Here is a 19,753-nt window from a genome sequence, read left to right as displayed (position 1 = left end):
TAGATTTGGGGCCAAGCGATGTGACAACTCAATAGACTGGAGCAAGGGCCTGAATTTGAAATCTGGGCCACCAAACCAAGATGTATAAAAGTACCCTTTCACTGAAAAACAAACATTCTTGAGCCAGAGGTCAGAGGCAGATGGTCTTTCTAGTCTCAGGGTTTCAAGGAGTCTCTAAGTAAAGTCAGGCAACCTGAAGACCCAGGGACCCAGGAGTGTCCAAGACATAGAGCTAGGCTGCTCTTGGCCTCATTCTCTTCTTGTCCTGAGGCAGAAGTACAAACTGCTAACCAAGGAAGCAAATGTTCAGGGCATGGACACAAGGCTGACTAACTCTTACCAGACTGTTGGACTCCATAAATGAATCGGTCAGTCAATATTTACTAAGTGGCTCCTATGTGCCAAGCACTGGGAATCCAAGGAAAGGCAAAAGACAGAAAAGATAGTCCTTGATCTGAAGGAGCTCACTGTGGGGAGATACCATGCCAACAATTAGGCACAAACTATATGCAGAATAAATTGGAAATAATTAACAGAAGGAAGGCATCAGAATTAAGGATGAGGAAAGGCTTCCTGTAGAAAGTATGATTTTAATTGGGACTTGAAGAAAGCCAGGAAGCAGAGATGAGGATGAAGCTCTTCAGATTTGCTCCTACTGGAATTCTTCACTGAAATGAGCCTGTGGCAACACTGAGTGCATAGGAATGAAGAGTGGATAGCATCTCTAATGCAGTGGATGGAATCAATTTCACTCAAAAAGGATCCAAGATCCTTATTTAGTGGCTCAGAGCTGATCTTGGTGGTAAATAACTGGAACAGAGTTGCCCTGGCCAAAGAAGCAGAGACTTTCTGATTTTTCAACAATGGAACAGGCTTTGGACGAATTAATTAAGGATTGTGCCAACAGATGAGAAAGAAAAAAAGTTTCATTCAAGGTTCTCATGAACAAATTTATAATGTAATCAAAGCTCCAGAGGAAACCAAATAGGAATTATCAGCTCCCCCCAAAAACGGTAGAAAATCACTTATGAAGAACATAAAGAGGGCGGCTAGGTGGTGCAGTGAATAGAGCACTGGTCCTGGAGTCAGGAGGACCTGAGTTAAAATCTGACCTCAGACATTTAACACAAAAACTAGCCGTGTGACCTTGGGCAAGTCACTTAACCCCAATTGCCCTCCAAAAGGCAAAAAAAAAAAAAAAAAAAAGACTTCTGGGGCAGCCAGGTGGCTCAGCAAGTAAGAGCACTGGCCCTAGTGTCGGGATAAACTGGGATCGAATCTGGGCTCTGATACTTAGCACCACACCCAGAAATAACTGGCCATGTAACCTTGAGCAAGTTACTTAACCCCAATTGCTTAAAAAAAAAAAAAGAACATAAAGAGGCCCATTTATGTTTATATGTGAAATAGTACAGGATAATGTAAGTACCTAAACATTAGAAGGCATGTGAATTCCTTCAAAGAATCAGTGTAAAGTTTATCTTGATCAAGCCACCAGAAATATACATTTATAGAAAAGAAAACATTCCAATGAAAGTGTCCAAAGCCAATATATAACATATTTGGGGGTTATTACATGCTCAAAAATGTATGGACCTTCTCAAATCTACAACTTAGTGTTCTTCATTTAAAAAAGGTTGTTACAGCACTATTAGAAACAGGAAAACAAAGAGTTTATGGCAACACCAATGTAATATAAACGAAACTCATTGAGAAAAACGATATAGAATAACTAAATTTCAGAGGTAATAATAGAAAAGAAAATCCCAGTCAAAATAACTACGAAATGGATAAAACATTTAGGAATAAATCTACTAAACAAAGAATACTCAATACAGAGAGCTAGATAAAATAACAATTCATTTGGAGCAACAAAAAGTCTAGGACAGTGGTGTCAAACTTAAATAGAAGATCCTCGTGGGCCCCATCTTGACCCAGAAAATTGTAAATCAACAATATCTACATTGTATTTTATTTTTTATTAAATATTTCCTAATTAAGTTTTAATCTTGTTCTGGCTTCACTCAGGAATTATGATGTAGCAGTCCTTGGGTTTGCCACCTCTGGTCCTGGATAACAAGGGAAATAATGAAAAAAACAAAGGAAAAAAAGAATAGCCCTTCCAGACTTTACATTATATTATAAAGCAGCATTCATCAAAACCATTAGCTATAGGTTAAAAAATACACAAGCAATTACATGAAACAGAGTCAACAAAGAAGAATTAGGAATAATGTAACTCACTAGATAAGAGGAAGTAGGATTAATGGAACTTAATCATGTAGTGTTTGTCAAACTTCCAAATATAAATTAGAATTTCCTATTTTATTAAAAAAAACTTTTAGAAAACCTAGGAAATATTCTTACAGACATTAGGATTAGAACAGTATCTTATATTTTTTTAAATTTTTTAAAAATTTAATTTAATATTTTGCTGTTTGGAGGAGAAAAGGTAGGGCAATTGGGGTTAAGTGACTTGGCCAAAGTCACACCGCTAGGTTTTTTTTTTTTGTGTGTGTTAAGTGTCTGAGGCAAAATTTGAACTCAGGTCCTCTTGACTCCAGGTCCGGTGCTCTATGCACTGTGCCACCTAGCCACCGCAGAACAATATCTTATAACATATTCCACAATAAATTCAAAGTGGATACTTGCCCTGAATATTAAAGATCACACCATAAAAATAAAAAAGTATTAGAGAAACAGATCATAGATCTTTCAAAGGTACAAGGAGATAAACAAGACATACAGGCAATGACAAAAGATAAAATACAGGTTAATTTGGATGACATGAATTGAGAGAAGACTGACTGGGAAAAACATTTTTTTATCTGGTATATCTGATGAGGGTTTTATATCCACAGTATATAGACAAGTAATTATAGAAATAAAGATAACAGAATTATATAAGATCAAAAGCCATTCCTCAGTAGACAAGTCGTCAACGGAAATGAATAAATAATTCTCAAAAGAATTATTTATTGTTAATAACCACACTAAAGAATACTCCAAATCACTCATAATGAGGAAAATGCAGAACAAAAACAAACCCGAGTTTACCCTTACCTGGCTAGAAACTCCTGCCTACCTTGACATCTGTTTTTTTTCACTTTTTCTTCATGCATAGCGTACCTGCTCTAATTAAGGTCTTTATCTCCTCTATCACTATTGAAATAGGCTCCCAATTGGTGTCCCTACTTTAAATCTCTTCTTTCTCTAATCCATCTCCCACACAACTGCCCAACTGATAAAGCCCAAGTTTGACCATGGTTTTCCTCTGCTCCAAAGCTCTGTAGTGGTTCTCTTATTGTTCAAATACCAACTCCTATTTGATAATTGAAGCCCTTCCTTCTTTCTAGGATTTTTACATATTACTTCCTTTCATGCACTTGAGATTCCAGACAAATTGGCCTATCTACTGTTCCATGTATATACCATATTGTAATGCCTAGAATATATTCACTCAGGAACTTCCTGTCTCTTAGAATCCCTACTTTGCTTTTAAAGTTGAGTTTAAATGCCATTTCCTAATGCCCATCTGATAGAACAGACTCCTTTAGCAGGCCTGGGTCATTCTGTTTTTATCTGTTATTTCCCATGTTTAGTGTACAGGAGGCACTTATTAAATCCTCACTGGTGGACACCTAGAACCTTCCAGGCTACAAACCCCCTTTCCTAGTCATTAGCCATTTTTATCCCACTTTGGAGGTGCTGCCCTAATGACTTTCCCTCTGCTCTGCCCTTAGGTATATCAAGTTAAGCAATACAGCCTCCATGAGTTAAAATAAAATGTGCCAAATACCAGACTGTGGTTTGACTGGTTCAATTCTTTTGCAAAACTGCCTTTCATTTCCAGGGCAGTTTCAGCAAATAGAACACTCCCTAATATTTACTAAACATAAAGTTTACTGTGCACACTCACACTCCTCCACAATCTAATGCTACCACGCCCAACGACTTTTCCCTGTCTTTGCTTATCTTGTTCCCCATCTCTGAATTCCTCTCCTTCAGTCTCTACCTGGTTAAATTCTACCCTTTTTTTCTGGAGCCATCTCAAATGTCCCTTTCTAAGGGAAATCTTCCCTGACTCCTTAGGCCTTGAAATAGTCTCATTCCCAAATCTTGTTCTATTTTGAATTATATCTGCATGGAAATCATATTCTCTTACTAGACACTAAACTCCATCAGGACAGAAACCATCTTTCTTGCTATTTTCCCCCATCACCAAGATATGTTTAATAAAGGGTTTTTGAGGAAAACCTTTGCAGAAGGGTCCACAGGAAACTATAGTTGGAAATCTGGCTAGATTTAAGGGTCTGAGACAACATGGAAAGAACGAGGATATACATTTGCTTTTAAGGAGGAAATGTGTAAAGCTTCTAAGGGAAAGCATAAGGGACATGATCAAGGGCATAAAAAGTACAAAGTCAACTTTAGGGAGGCAGAACTGCTGAGTAGATCTGCTTTTTAATATTCCTTTTAATAAATTCCCATGTTTTACATTCTGGGACATGGCAAATGTGTGGATTTGTCTTTTTGATTAAGCTTTTTTACAAGGATTGAAATTTTTTAAAATTATGCATAGTGCCTACTGTGGTCAGGCACTGTGCTGAGTGATTTGATTCTCACAACCATATTGCAAGGTAAGTGCTATTTTTATCCTCATTTTATAGTTGAGGAAGCTACAAGTGTCTTAAGGCCAAATTTGAACTCAAGCTCAGAGTTTTAATCACTGTTCTACCAGCTGCCTCTAGAGAAGAACTATCAATAGTATTGAAAAAAAAAGAAGGGGGAGAAAAGAGGTCACTGGTAACATTTTTTAAAATATGCAGAACGAAAGTCAGGGGAAAACATAAGCAGATCAGCTTTTAAATTAGCATGTTAAATTTACTATATACTTCTAAAAAGTAAATTGCATGTATTAGATGCTCAGTTTCACCTATATGCCTCTTTTGGTTCTACTTTGTATATGGAATTTTGGGGGGATTAAATTAAGAATAGAAAACAATTTTAAGAAATATTTTGTCAAAAAAAAAAAAAGAAAAAGAAAATATTTTGTCCAAAAAATTGTTTTTTCCCCAAATCTTGTCTGGGTGCACAAATGCTCAGTGAGTAGGTCTCTCCTGAATGATACATGGGACCTTGTTGGACATACTGTTCCTAGAGTAGTTAAGGTAGGTATTTGGATGGACATTTAGTTCTAGAAAGGTACAAGAGACTCTGCATCATGAAGTTTTGTGTGATGTACAGAGCTTGGTCTGACTTTTTATGTCTTTTGCCAGCAGGGTAGTTTCCAGTCTAGGTCCTATGAGACCCTCAATAGCCCAAAGGCCAAAGTCTTTGAGAATGCAAAAGTAGGGACACTGAATAAATATTTAGGATTATCCTTTCCCAGTGGAAATCTACTTATCCTCCTAGGTTGAGGAGGGAGTGAATATCTGTGATGGTTGTGGGTGAAGAAGAGGGAATAAGTCTAAGAAAACTTTAAGAAGGCAATTATTTTGCTTTACTCTTTTCAGAGAGGAAAGGTTGAGAAAAAAGTTAGGGAGAGGGAGGAGTATGAGAAAGAAGCACAAATGGGAATGGCCTGATGAGGTCACTTTCTCTGTCCTATTTGAAGACTGGCAGTATGCAAATCCAGAAGAGATCCCTCTGGGTGGCTCAGGGTCTTTTAACCAAGTAAGGGTTTCAGGGATGCCTAATATAGAGTCTCCTTGGCATGGGTCCTCAGGTGTCTCATCAGGTGAGAATTGCGGCTAAAGCTCCGCCCACATTGGCTACAGGTATAGGGTCTGGCACCTGTGTGGATGGCTTGATGTCTAAGCAAGTTACAGCCCCGGCTGAAGCTCTTTCCACACTGTGGGCACTGCTGAGGAGCCTCCTTGATTAGACCCCCCAGTTCTTTAACATCTTTGCCTCCTTCTGGAGTATCAGTTGCTGGATGGGTCCCAAGGTGGCGCTGAAGGTGGGCGTTCCGGCGGAAGCTCCTTCCACAGGTATTGCAATGGTAGGGCCTCTCTCCTGTATGGGTCAGAATGTGTCGTACCAGGTTGGAACTATTGCGGAAGCAACGGCCACATGTGTCACAAGGGTGAGGTTTTTCTCCTGTGTGTATACGCTGGTGACGAGCCAAGTGAGCACTCTGGCTGAAGCACTCCCCACACTCACTACAGCGGCATGGCCGTTCACCAGTGTGGCTGCGCTGGTGGCGACTCAGGTCCTGGCTCTGGCTGAAGCGTTTGTTGCACTGGCCACAGTGATGGGGCCTCTCTCCGCCATGAGTCAGCATATGGCGTGCAAGGCCAGCCCGGCGCACAAAGTGCTTCCCACACTCAGAACAGGCATACGGCTTTTCACCAGTATGCACACGGCGATGACTGGCTAGCTGGGAGCTCTGGCTAAAGGCACGTCCACAGTCCTGGCAAGAGAAGGGCCGTTCTCCTGTATGGATCCGCTGGTGAGCGACCAGATGCTCATTTCTCTGGAAGGCTTTGCCACATTCACCACACACATGAGGCTTCTGTTCAATGGGAGCTTGTTGCTGATGGAGGTTACTGGTACCCTGAAGAAAATTTGTGCCACACTCAACACCTTGGAGGGGTTTCTCCTCAGTGTGGAGACCCAGGTGGCGCTGGAAATTGGCATGCCGTTGGAAACCCTGTCCACAAATGGAGCACAGGAAGGCTGGTTTGATGTCCTGCTCTGTTTCCCTGGCATGGGCATGTAAATGTCGCAGAAGGCTGGACCGTCGTTGGAAACCCTGACCACAGTCAGCGCACAAGAAGGCCATCTCTGCAGAATGGGTCTGCTGGTGTTTTCTCAGGTGACCACTCTGCCGGAAGCATTCCCCACAATCAGAACACACATGTGGACGTTCATCTGTGTGTGTCCTCAAATGCAGCTTGAGGATGGAGCCACGGCCAAAGTTTTTCCCACAACATGGACACTGGTAGGGCTTGAGGGAATCATGGGTTCTTCTGTGTGCCTGAAGACATGACAACTGGGGAAAGCTCATTCCACACTCAGTCTTTGGTGTCTCCTCAGGTTCAGGCTTCTCTCGGACATCACAGACTCTTATTTCCCAAACTTCACTTTTACTAGAAGGGGATATTCCTTTATTCTCTGAAGCAGTAGGCCCCCACTGCCTTTCAGCCCCCCACCGAGTCTCTTGTATATTTTCCCTGTTGGGCATCAAGGAGATATCCTTGCCTACGTTTCCTGGAATTGTTGTAGGTTTTTCTGAACCTTCTTGCTTTATTTTTTTCCTGTTCTGTGTCCCAATTCCAAGCCCTGGGGGAGGAAAACAGAAACAGATTGTAGGCAACAGGCCCAGCACAGAGAATATGTAATGACAATGATGTGGGAGAAGGGAGGAAACCCCAGTGCAGAAGATGGGAAATAAAGCTGCAAGTCAACTAAACACTGTACTTCAGGAGGGGAGGAAGAAAGATCTTGCTCTGGTCTTCCTTCAGGGAGGGGAATGAGTAAGGAGGCGAATGATATTAAGAACGGAATACCATCTGGAAGGTTGCATCAGGATATTTGATTTCATCAATGAGATTAACTCCCATGTACAGAAACTCCTTTCCAGCAATTCTTAGAGAATTGCCTGACAGGGAGAGGTGGTGTGACCTGCCCAATGTCACACAGAGGTCAGTGGCAAAGACCCTACTCAAGCCCAAATCTTATGGCTCCAGATAGTGCTCTTTCCTTGGTTCCAAGGAACCAGGCTGGATAAAAAAAACAGTATAACTTCCACTTTATGGAGATTACATTTTTTTGGGTTTTGAATCACCACAGAATTTTGGAACTACCAGAGAACTACCATCATTTGACTCTTATAAACTCCTTATTTTTCTGAGAAAGAAAATGAGGCCCAGGTCACTCTCTCACAATAAGCCAACGGGCATGCCAGGATTGTAAGGAAGCTGGGTTTCCCCTCTCTTCATGCAATGTTTTATTGCGCTGACTTTCAGAAGGTTCAAAATGTCTGGAACCTCTTATGCTAGAATGTTCTGTTTATGTCTATTCCAATGGCTATTTGGATTGGCTGAAGTAATAGAGAATGAATAAATGCTTCATAGGAATGAGTTTAGCTAGAGCACTCACAGCTGAACCCCTTCTTCCTGTAACTTTCTTGCTCCTTTCTAGAATCTTTGGGGATAGCAGTGCCTTAGCTACAGCTGCCTTCGATCCCTTCCTGGCCCACGTTTACTCTTTTCTGAGCTAGGGGAGCATTAACAAAGAGGAAACTTTCTTAGGTTAAGGGAAAAGGAACATTAAGCAAAACAGATATAAAGCCTTGACTACTGGTCTTTGGTAAATTTTTCCCAGTCTGCAAAACTTACTAGATTTTTATTTCTTAAAACCTATATACTTAAGACATTGACTCCTATTTGTCCCTACCCCAGAGCTTTGCTGAGGGTGGGAGCAATTCTGAGTAAAAAATGTAGATAATTCATAGGTAAGCAGTAGAATTGGGACTGGGTAGTTGGATAAGATGTTTACAAATGGTATTTCCTTCCTTTTGCCCAGTCTCTCCATTTCAGTTTAAGGCTCCCCACTGGGGCAGGTGTGGTACTGCAGGGGGCCAGAGAAGAGCTGCTAGCAAGCAAGAGGGAGGGGCCACTGCCTTAAAGATCTGGGGTGGAGCCTGTTAGGGGCAAGGAAAATCCAACAGAAAAACAGTGTTTTTCTTTGTATCCCCAACAATTAAAAGCATAAAAATATGCTTGGTGAATTATCCTGCCCTTTCCCTCCTAGAATGCTTATTTCCATGGGGATAAGTTGTTTAAAAAGTCAAATGAGAGGGAACTGCAACCGTTCAATTATGCTCAAGCCTCGTGCAGGTAAATAAGGATGTGGTGGTATGTTAGCTCCTGAGCAGGCTGGGCTGCCTCTCTAGTACAGAGGCATGCACAAAAGTTCTGGGATGTCAAGAGGCTTGCCTTCCCTCCATCCCACCAATATGGGGCACAGTAGACATTTCCTAGTCCCAGAGATGAAGGAATCTTACCTAGAGAGGGTGCAGGCCAAACTTTCTCCACTACAACATCTTCAAAAGTCAGAGACTCCTTGAAATGCCAAGGAAGAGAAAAAGATAAAGATAAAAAGAGGCAATTGCCTCCTGTAAGCCCCCCACCCACCTTTTTTCTCAGTACAATCTCATCAGTACTGACAGAATAGAGGGGACTGGAAATATTAGGAGCAAAAGAGATGTTGTAAGATTGGAGAAAAAGGAAATGATGAACAGGTCAGAGGAAGAGTCTGGAAAAACCCATTGGCAGCAGTCATTAAAGGTCTAGAGCATAGAGGTCACTCTGTTTGAACCAGATTAAAATGTTAATTGGGAAATAGTTAACAAATGAAATAAATACAATAAACCGTAGATAATGTTAATATGTGGTTTTTTAAGTCAATATGTACACACAGGTATCCTTTTCTATTTTAGACCAATTGGTTCTCCTTGGGGGAGAGGAACTTCTGAATTCCCAATGTTAATTTGTAGGGAGATTGGTCTATCCATACCTTGTCCTGCTGCCCCATTTCCATTATCCTCCCTCTCTCCCCACTTGGGATCCCAATGAGATAGTCATTCCATAATCTTAAGAAGAACATCTAAGTTCCCTAGCTCACCAGCACAGTTGCCAGCTCTAGGTCTCTGGATCTCTCCTCCTGGGAAGGGGAAGGGCCCCGAGGAACAGCTGAGCCTGAGGGAGAAGAAAGGCATTGTTAAAAGGGTCCATAACTTTACACTGCAACTTCTCTGCTCAGTCTTCAGGACCAGATGGTCCCCAGGTCATATGAGGGGTAGGGGTAGGCAGGGCAACACACACTGGTATAAAAGAGATACTTCCCTGCACCCAGCAAAAACTAACCACTACCACTCCCTTTCCCTGCCATGTCTGTGCCCCTATTCTCACCTTGGACCACTCCCAGCCCTTCCCAGGAGAAGATCAGATCCTTACCTCTCTCTTGGTAGAGATGGAATTCCTCTTGCAGGCCAGGAATTAGCTGCTGCTTGGACCTAGCTACAAGACTCCATTTCCCCTCCTTTGAAGGCTTGGCTGGTTCTGGTTGGGGTTTCTGGGGCTCTTCTCCAGTACTCAGGGCTGTTGGCTTCTGTGAAGGCACTATCCATGTGGGTGTGTGGCCAAGGACCTGGGAAACACCCATAAGGTTAAGACACTTGTGAAAGGTCATTCATTTTTCAGATAGTTAAAACTCTAAATCTCCTTAAAATAAAGCTACTTCTAGAAAGATGGGAACAGAAGGAACAAATATTTCATTGATTCCTGGGGTCAGCAAGCAACAGAACAGAAAAAGAATGAAGTTGGGAGAGATTAACATCAGTCCCTGAAGACAAAACCAGAAGAAACTGGCGGCCATTATGGCTGGAAGGATAAAGATTAGAAAAGTCCATCTGGGAGGAATTAAGAGCCAACTTCTTGGGTAAGGTAGTACTCAAAAGTCTCCATAATATTACTCTAACCTACCTTTCTTTCCTTCTCTCGCATTATTTCCTCATGACTCGGCCCCACAAGTTCCCCTACTTTCCCACCTCTAATGCCTGGAATGCTCTTCCTCCCTCTTCTTTTGAAGTCCTACCCATCCTTCAAGACCTACTTCTTAGGCCACCTCTACCACAAAGCTTTCCTAGATTCTCTCATGACTTCTCATCATCTGATGACATAACACTTCCAAAAACCTGTGAGATTTCACTGGCGTGGGAAGCTTCAGTGGAGGAACTTCCTCTACAAATGAAGACTGGTATCATCTCTGCAACTTCTAGTTTTAGAGTTTCCTGGGGGCACTAAGATGTTAACTGAATTGTCCAAGGTGACACAGCCAGTATGCGTCCAAAGTCCAACATGAACCTAGTCTAGGTCTTCCAGACTCCCAGGCTGTCTCTCACATTACTTTTACCATATTCTAATCTGTGGGATATTTGCCTGTGTACCCATTTTATATAACCCTCTTAGACTGTAAGCTTCTAGAGGCCTTATTTATCTTTGTGCTTTTTTCACGGTGGAATAAAGTGCTGAACTGAGGTACTTTTAGATCATTAAATGATTAAATCACTAGAACAAGTGAAAGAAGGTCCTTTTTCTAAGATATTTCTTTCCCTACTTCCCCAGTCCCAACTGGTGATTTTATTTGTATGGGGAATTTCCCTGTACTATTCCAGGATGGTAGCTGTGTGTGGGTCACTGCCAAGGGTCACAAACAGCAGCAGTGGACTTGAATGCAATTCATCAGTACTCTAACCACACACCCTTATTTCTACTTAGCCATAGCTATTTGTTTTTGCATAACCTAGTAAGGATAGCTCTCTAGAAGAGGCTACAGAACTTCCTTATCTAACAACTACACTAATAAATAATAAAAAAAAGTCCCTACCCCAATTTCTATCCCAAGGAACCTACTCTGTAATCCACCAGCCTCAGAAATCAGGCTAGAAGAGCCTCCTGTAAATAATGATCTAGTTAATTCTCTCTTTTTTTTTTTCTCCCTTCATTTTACAGAGAATGGAACTACAGTCTAGAGAGGGGAAGCAACTGGCTCAAGGTCACATAATGAACTAATGGCAGAGCCTAGATTTGACTATGTTAGGTTTCATGCAAAAGTCCATAACACAGAACACAACTGAACAACAAAAAGCATCAAGGACCCATATTTTCCACCTAGTTCATAGTTCTACCCTCTTGGGGCCAAGTAAAAAAGGTCTAGTCCCTTTTTCATTTATTAGCCTTTCAAATAGTAGGACACATCTCGCTCTCACTCAGGCCCCCTGAGTTTTCTCCTTTCTGGCTTGAACCCTAGTTCATTCAAATCATGCTTGCATGCTCCCTCCCTATCTCAGCTGACCTCTGTGCACTTTCTTTCATTCAGCTGGCTAGTCCTTCAATCTTTATTAAATGTCCCTACTTTACTTTACTTAAAGTTTTGATTTGGCAGGTTGTCAAACATCATTCCAACAATTTGGCTCCCCAAACTTAACTATATTTTAGAATGAGGTCTGATCAAAGCAAAGTACAGAGGTGCCATTACCTGTCTTTCTCTAAACAATACTGTTCTCTTAATATAGCCCAAGATCACATTAACATTTTGGGCTTTCACCACTTGATACTGGTGCCTCATTCAGTCCAGTATTAAATCTCTAGGGCCTTTTTACATTGATATCCAACTAGCCATATAACTCTCATATTCTATATTTGTGCAATAGCTGTTTCTGAGTCCAAATTAATGGACTCTATATTTTCCCATTAAATATCATTTTGGATTGGACCCATTTTTCTGGCTGTAGGGGATCAGTTTTATATTACCCAGAGCTCTACTATCCCATGCTGCCTAATATTAATCCTCTCCATGAAGTCTTTATTACACCAATCTAGATTTTTCTTCTTACCGTTGGCCTTGCTTGGCTAGGCTCTGTCTGCAAATGCTCCACAAGGGTCACCACTTCCTCGCCATTCTTGGGATGCTTCCCACGCACCCAGGCCTGAATGTCTCCAGGTAGAACAAGGAGGAACTGCTCAAGCACCAGCAACTCCAGGATCTGTTTTTTGGTGTGGGCCTCTGGTCTTAGCCACTGGCAGCAAAGCTCTCGGAGTCTGCTGAGAGCTTCCTTGGGGCCAGCTGCCTCCTGATAGCAGAAGTGCCTAAAACGCTGTCGGCAGGCTTCACTTCTGGGCAGACCTCCTGCTTGGATGGATTCCTGCTCCCAAGAAAACTCTTCAAGTTTCACTATTGGTAGTTCTTGATTCTGGGGAGTTTGGGATTGTAGGGCTGCCAAACTTGGTCTTGGAGACATCATTTTCTTGGGTGGGAGGATGGGGAGCTTCACTTCAGTTGAGATCAATGCAACCTTTAGGAACCCAATATCCAGTCCACCAAGTCTCCACACTTTAACAGGATACCTGGAAAAAAAAAAAAGTTTCTACTAGGGGGTGGGTGTGGATACTGCATCAGCAAGAAAATACAGAAGGCAGATTAAGAGAAAAATCCCCCACTGCCACTAGACTTCTGGGTAATCTACTTTAAATGATTGTTTAAATATGCTAACAGAGTAATTGTTAAGAGTTAATGGGTAGAGGTTATCACAATGGTTAGCCTGAAGGGACTGGGGGTTTTATAAAAAAACCGGATTCAGATTGCAAAAGAGCTTGTCAATTGATAAGTTAGATAGAAAATGAAGACCTGGATAGAATGGCCACATCCAAAACCAGCAAAGCCAGTAAAAGATGTACTAAAACTGGAGAATCAGAATCACAAAACTGAAATTCAGTTCAATTCAACAAGAAATAAAAGCAACTACTACAAGCAAGGTGCTGGGAGAGATCTTAGAGATGGTTCTAGCTCGACTGCTAGAGGCAGCATTATGAGTAGTGATTAGGGTGCAGGGCTTCAGAAACCAGCAAGAAGCAAACTTCCCATTGCTAGGTGGTAAAATGGATAGAGTACTGGACCTGGAGAAATAGGAAGACCCAAATTCAAATCCAGGCTCCAGTATTTGTGAGCTATACAACCCTGGGTAAGTCACTTAAGTATTGTCTGCCTCAGTTTCCTCAGCTGTAAGATGGGGATAATAATATTACCTATGTGCCATGGTTGTTGGAAGGATCAAATGTGATACCTTTAAATGGTTACACAAATTCTAGTTTCTGTTACTAAACTGAGAGTTGGCTTGTAGAAGGATTGGGAATAATAGAGCCTAAGTCACTATGCTCCAAGGTCAATGACCTTCCATTGTACCAAGCTATCTTACCTACCTACTGTCTGATTAGAGGAAATCAGGAAAAGTCAATCCTTAACCTAGAGTAGAAGTGGAACTAGGAAGAGAACGCATAATTCTAAGGGAAACGAATTGAAAAGGGGCTGGCAGAGTACAGTCTGGGAAGAGTTGGCAGAACTCACTTTTAAGAATCCTTAGTTTCTTTCAAAGCTCTTACACAAAGACTTTCCCGATTCTTTTCCTTCCTTCCCCCAAGTTACTTAGTTTTTGAGAAGGTGAACATAGAAAAGAAGGGCAGAGGCTCTTACACTTTTTATCATTGCATCCCCCTCTCTATGACTCAGTTTTTTTTAACTTTTTAAATTTGTACAGTAAGTCAATGTTGAAATTGCTTACAGCCCTAAAGATTTATGATCCATGTTGTAGTTAGCATTCAATTCAACCAAAACTTACAAAGCAGTTACTATATGAAGGTCTCTGTGGTTACAAAGATGAAAAATAACAGTCACTTGCCTTCAAGGAGTCTATCCATTATAAATTCTAGATAACTGGCAGCTTTGGTTAAGGTCTTACTGAATAGTAAGTTCACAATGGAAAGGTCAGCCAAGCACTTTACATGTGTTATGTCAATTTATTCTCATTACCATCTTCCCTTTACTCTCATTCCCTGCTCCTCCCCCAACCAAGGTATAGATGAAAGGTTCAATGACTAGAAATGACTTCTACTGTCCGGTGGGATCTGAACTTCAGGTTAACCTTTTTTCAAACCCAGTTCTCTATTCAGCAATGCTGCTTCTAAAAGAAAGACATAGTATCATTGTGGAGGTGTGAGATTATGAATATGGAATGTTGCATTCTTGTTCCGAACTGTTTCTTGTGTTTATGTGCTGATTTTGCCTATTTTTTTTCCTTGTTATGTAGGAAGGCTAACTGGGGAATGGGAGGAAGTGAAGAAATGAGTATATTTGAAAAAGATAGTTACATTAAAACAAAAGCCATCAATACAACTTTAAAAACAAGACACAGAAAAAAAAAGCATTGGAGATAGTGGAACAATCTGGCTTTAGAAGAGAACCCAAGTTTTGGGGTGTTTTCAGGGACCTTAGCATTTTATCACATGTGGTGTTTGCATAAGATTGGTCACCTCTGGCTCAAGAGACAATTTTCAGATTACAGGGTGGTCCACTACCGTGTTTCCCCGATAATAAGACCTATCCCGAAAATAAACCCTCCCCTTACTGTGTAAGATTCCTCTAAAATAAGCCCTATTGAGATTGCTACTGTAGTGAAGGTGATCCCCTGCGCTACATTATGGTACCCTCTGTATGCACCGTCCCCCCCCCCCCACCCATAAGCCCTCCTCCCCCCCCCCCATCCAATCAGAGCTGCAGCAGTGACTGCGTCATCCTGTTCTTCCCCAGTGATTTGCTTGCTGGCGCCATTGAGAGCAGTGCCGAGGAGGAGAGCTGAGGCAGGACAACATAAGCCCTCCGGTGTTTTTCTTTCCAAAAAAATTTAATAAGACAGTGTCTTATTATCGGGGAAACACAGTAGCAGCTGATTGCAGGATACCCTCTGGTGGTCAAGTGGTATCAAAACCTCCATCTCTACCAACTCCAACCCCAACTTTTCAATGCCTTGTTTGTAGCACTTCTAGACTCCAAATTCAGAGTTCTGAGTCAGTATCTAGTTATTAGATATGAGAATTCTCTTCGTGTTGGTAAACTGAGTTGAAGTGAACAGAACAATGATGTTTTAACTGGCTGTCCCCTATTGCTTGGAAAGGCTCATATCTCTGCTTTCTAGTTTCCTCCCACCTTTTGCTCAAAGCCTTTTTCAGTCTTTCTTAATCTCAATACCTTCCCTCTGAGATTATCTTTAATTTATTCTGAATATGTGTTGTTCGTGCAGCTGTTTGTATGTTTTCCTTTCCATTAGATTGTGAGCTCCTTGAGAGATAGGACCATTTTTTGCCTTTCTTTGCCTTATCCCCCCACTCTTAGCACGGGCTTGGCACATAGCAGAAGCTTAATAAATGGTGAGTTGACTAACTATGATTGTCAAGAGTCTTGAATTTGGAGTCAGAGACCTGGGTTCAAAATACCTATGACACTTACCACCTGTGTGGCTTTGAGCAAGTCAACTAACCTCGGCAGACTTGTTTCCTCTTTTGTAAAATTAAAGGTTTGCATTAAATTACCTTTAAGCTCCCCATTCTAAAGCCTTATTTTCTACTGTCTAGAGCTTTGTTGTAGCAATGCATAAAAAGAGTGTTGGGGAAGGGGATCATTGAAATAATAGTGATTTGTCCTGGTCACCTCTTGCAGTCAGTTGAGATTGGCTTTCCCTTTCATTGGAGACTACCCTCTAGAGAAGAAGGAGGTTCCCTCACTGCTATCTTTTCATGTTTTTAGTTTCCACCATGGTCATTTCATCCTTTCATATAGATCACAGAACTGGGCTAACCTTTCCACCAGTCAACTCCTTTCCCTCTACTTTGCCCACCTGCACTGCCAGTCTAATTCCAAAGCCCCCTATTTCCCAGCCTTTTCCAAAATTCCTGACCAATGTTAGTTAGCATCATCCACTTCTGAGAAGACAAAGGGCAAGGGACTAGGAAGGGAGGTACATTATTTCAGTTCTAAGACATGTCTGACAGTTTACCAGGCAGAAACAGCCCTCTTTACGTTTAGGACTTTGTAGAGGATGAATGAATGCTTTGCATCTCCTAACTGTCCCAATGCAGCAAAAATAATACTGAACAATGCAGTCAGAAGACATGGATTTGAATCCAGATGGTATTTCATGATTCTGCTTTTTAAAAAATATGTGAAATGGAGATGGATAATACTTGTGCATTCTACCTCAGGGTTTCTGAGAGGAAAATATTTTGCAACCTATGAAATGCTATAGAAATGTGTACTATTTTTACTGGTGTCTTGGAAAGAGAATTGGAATGAGAGAACTGGATTCTAATCCTGGCTCTGCTTTCTAGCAAGCTATGTAATCATAGCTATCTTCTTTTCTCTAGGACTTATGTAGAATAGAGGACAGAGGATAGAGTAGATCAGTTTTCTCAAAATTGTACTTTGGTTTTGTTTTGTTTATAGAAGCAGCAGAAGATCCAGGTTTAAATTTCTGCTCTTCCTAACTATAAGTCTATGGGCAAATCATCTTTCTTTTTCCCAAGCCTAAAATGAGCATGATGATATTTCTATTATTTATTCCACTGTGGTTGTGACAAAATCCAAACCAAACTATGTTACTTTTGGGTTGTAACTCACAGCTCTCAGCCATTGGCATGACTAGCTAATTCTTTTCTCTTCCCAAGTCTGCTCAGCCTGATTACATGTTCATGATGGCAGCCAGGTAGCATGGTAGATGGATTTGGAGTCAGAAAACCTTGAATTAGAATCCTTCCTATGTGATTTACTAGCTCTGCAACCCTGGGCAAGTCATTTTTCCACTGTCTGCTTTTACAATAGGGATAAAAATAGCACCTAAATAATAAATAAAAATAATAAAAATAAATAAATAAAAAATAACAGGGTTTTTGTAAGGATCAAATGAGATAACATGTAAAATATTGCAAATCTTCGAGAATGATATAAAAGCTAGCAATTATTATTTGAAAAAAGGGACACTGGTAGCATAAGAAGAGAGTTCCCAGCTCTAAGTCTAAATCACTAAGGAAATAAGGCACCACTGTGGCCTTCTCTACATGAGCCTCTCCATAAGTTTAAAACAAAAAAACCAACAAAACATTTTCTCTATCACTAGTCTGATATACAAACCAGGTACAATTTCTGGGGCAACTCATGAAAAATGTTTCCTGCCACTGCCTGCTTCCTGAGCCTTAAATTCCAACTATTAATGTTCTGATGTCAGTTTCTAAGGGACAGAAGGCACTATGTTCCAGGCTCTGTGCTAGGTTCTGCAGATACAAAGATGGCAACAGTGACTAGTTTACTTTCCACTGGACTTGAATCCCAACTTTAAATCTATGCAACAACAAATACTTCTTAAAAGCTTACAGTGTGCAGAGAGAGCCCTGTCTTAGCTGGGGGGGGGGGGGGGGGGAAGGTAATAAAATTCTGACAGACTCGGTTCCTGCCCTCATGGAGCTCAGAGCTCTGTCTATCTAGCAAGGGAATAAGATATGAAGAATATAGGACTAGGAGGCACTTTTGTCCAAGTTGATAAGATTGAAGCCTGAGGTTTCTGTGAAAGATATAGCTCCCCATTCAGGGAGTAGATTTCCCTACTAACACCACATTTGGGGCTGTGAAGACAGATGTCTCTTGGATGGGGTAACAGGATACTACCGAGAATACACTAAAGAAGACTGATTGAAATCCCGGGTTATGTCGATTTAAGCCTAACCCATAGACTTGACCATAGTTATTTCAACAAATTTTAAAAAGCAAGTACTTACTATGTGCTAAACACTACAAAAGAAATGTGGAAGAATAAAAGTGTTCTTTATGGACCATGAGGTCCTTGCCCACATGTTTGCAGTCTATCATATGAATGTGTATGGGAATAAGTAGTAACACAATTATGGCAATGCTGTTATGATGTGAAAATGAAATGAGAGGTAAAATATTCATAATCCACATTGAAACATTAAACCGAAAAGGATTTTTGGATATCATCTGGTTTCTTATTTTCTAGAGGAGGAAACTGATACCATTAACAGGAAAAAGAAATAGTTCAAGGTTATGCCATTACTTAGCAGCAAGGTCAGGGAAACCATGTTACCTGAGGGAAAAGCCTCCCTTCTCCATGATTCTCACCAGAACAAGGATTCGTTGATTTCACTAACTATTCCTCTCTGAAACTTTGGGAATCACTAATCATAAGGTGAAACATAATTTGAGTGGGAGGGGAGGGCACAGATCATCTCTGGATCAGGAAATACGGGGGGCTTTGTACAACAGACATCCAGAAGAAACCCTAAAGATATACTTCCCATGCTTTTACAATTTTGTCTAAAACACACCCTGCTCAGACTAATCAGAACTAGAAGGGCTCTTAAAGACCATCTTGGTCCAATTCTCATTTTATACGTCTAAATAGTGAGAACAAGAGGGGAACACTTATCCAAGGTCACACAGGAAGAAAGAAAGAATGGGGAATAGAACTCAGGCCTTCTGTTCTGATTAAGTCCAGAATACTTGCCACCTTACCATTCAATGCTTCTCATAGGAATAAGAGGTTCAGGTCTGTCAAAGAGAACAGTTGGGTCAGGACTTCAAAGGTATACGTGATAGGTTTTCCTTCTCAAGATTTCCAAAGGGTCCCTCAGAGCAGGACTGAGGTATGCATGTGTTGGATGAGGAGGAGGCTGTGGCAAGAGGAGAAAGAAGGAATGTGGAGGGCAGCTGTGAGATGAAAAAGGAGAAAATTACTTGGTGTATAAGCCTATATTCCACCATCTCTAGGGGACAGATTTGCACAGAGCCTTATAGAGCTTGGCAAGGGATAGTTTCATAGAGCCTTACAAAATTTGTGGAAGATAAAAGCCTATTTAGTATTAATCCAGAAACCCAGAAACTACAAGTCCATTTCACAGAAGTTTCAGCTGCTCATTTTTTCCCTATTATCCTTGGGCATGCTTGCAAAAGAGAGAGTGTTGGGTAGCTCAGCTACTATAGCATATGCACACCCTCAAATCCATGTTTCTTTTGGAGCCATTTCCAATCTTGTTTGAGACAAACTCTTCGCATTCCTACTCCCATCCTATTCCCTTCCTTCTCTCCAACCACTTTGGTACATCTCAGGTCAAGCCCACACCCTTAGTCCCTCAGACTCACCTTTCTATGGGGCAGCACTTGGTTGGGGTTGGGGTGAGGCAGAGATGGGGTTTTCCTCCCCTGTAGGATTTCTCTTCTTTGGGGTTCCAAAGACCAAGATCCTGCCACTTCCACCCAGGGGCTGTGGTGAGATGTAAGAACACATGGGAACTGGAACAGGAAGTTCCCTTCTTTAGTCCCATCCAGGTACTTAGAGGGTCTTTCA

General features: G+C 41.3%; 1 protein-coding gene across 1 annotated transcript; it reads right to left on the bottom strand.

Annotated features, from left to right (window-relative positions):
- Nucleotides 1–566: 566 nt before the first annotated feature.
- ZSCAN10 (zinc finger and SCAN domain containing 10) lies at nt 567–19,743 on the bottom strand. Its single transcript, XM_069107085.1, has 6 exons — nt 19,549–19,743; nt 12,407–12,917; nt 9,966–10,158; nt 9,634–9,707; nt 9,014–9,071; nt 567–7,287 (listed from the first exon to the last, which is right to left on the bottom strand). The coding sequence occupies exons 1-6, from the start codon at nt 19,728–19,730 to the stop codon at nt 5,696–5,698; spliced, it is 2,610 nt and encodes an 869-aa protein (XP_068963186.1). The 5' UTR covers nt 19,731–19,743; the 3' UTR covers nt 567–5,695.
- Nucleotides 19,744–19,753: the final 10 nt, after the last annotated feature.

This window comes from Petaurus breviceps, unplaced genomic scaffold (assembly GCF_028583685.1).
Source record: "Petaurus breviceps papuanus isolate PSGF00001 unplaced genomic scaffold, PetGlider_PUasm1.0 138, whole genome shotgun sequence".
NCBI classification, from domain to species: domain Eukaryota; kingdom Metazoa; phylum Chordata; class Mammalia; order Diprotodontia; family Petauridae; genus Petaurus; species Petaurus breviceps.
This window is presented reverse-complemented; position numbering and strand designations above follow the sequence as displayed.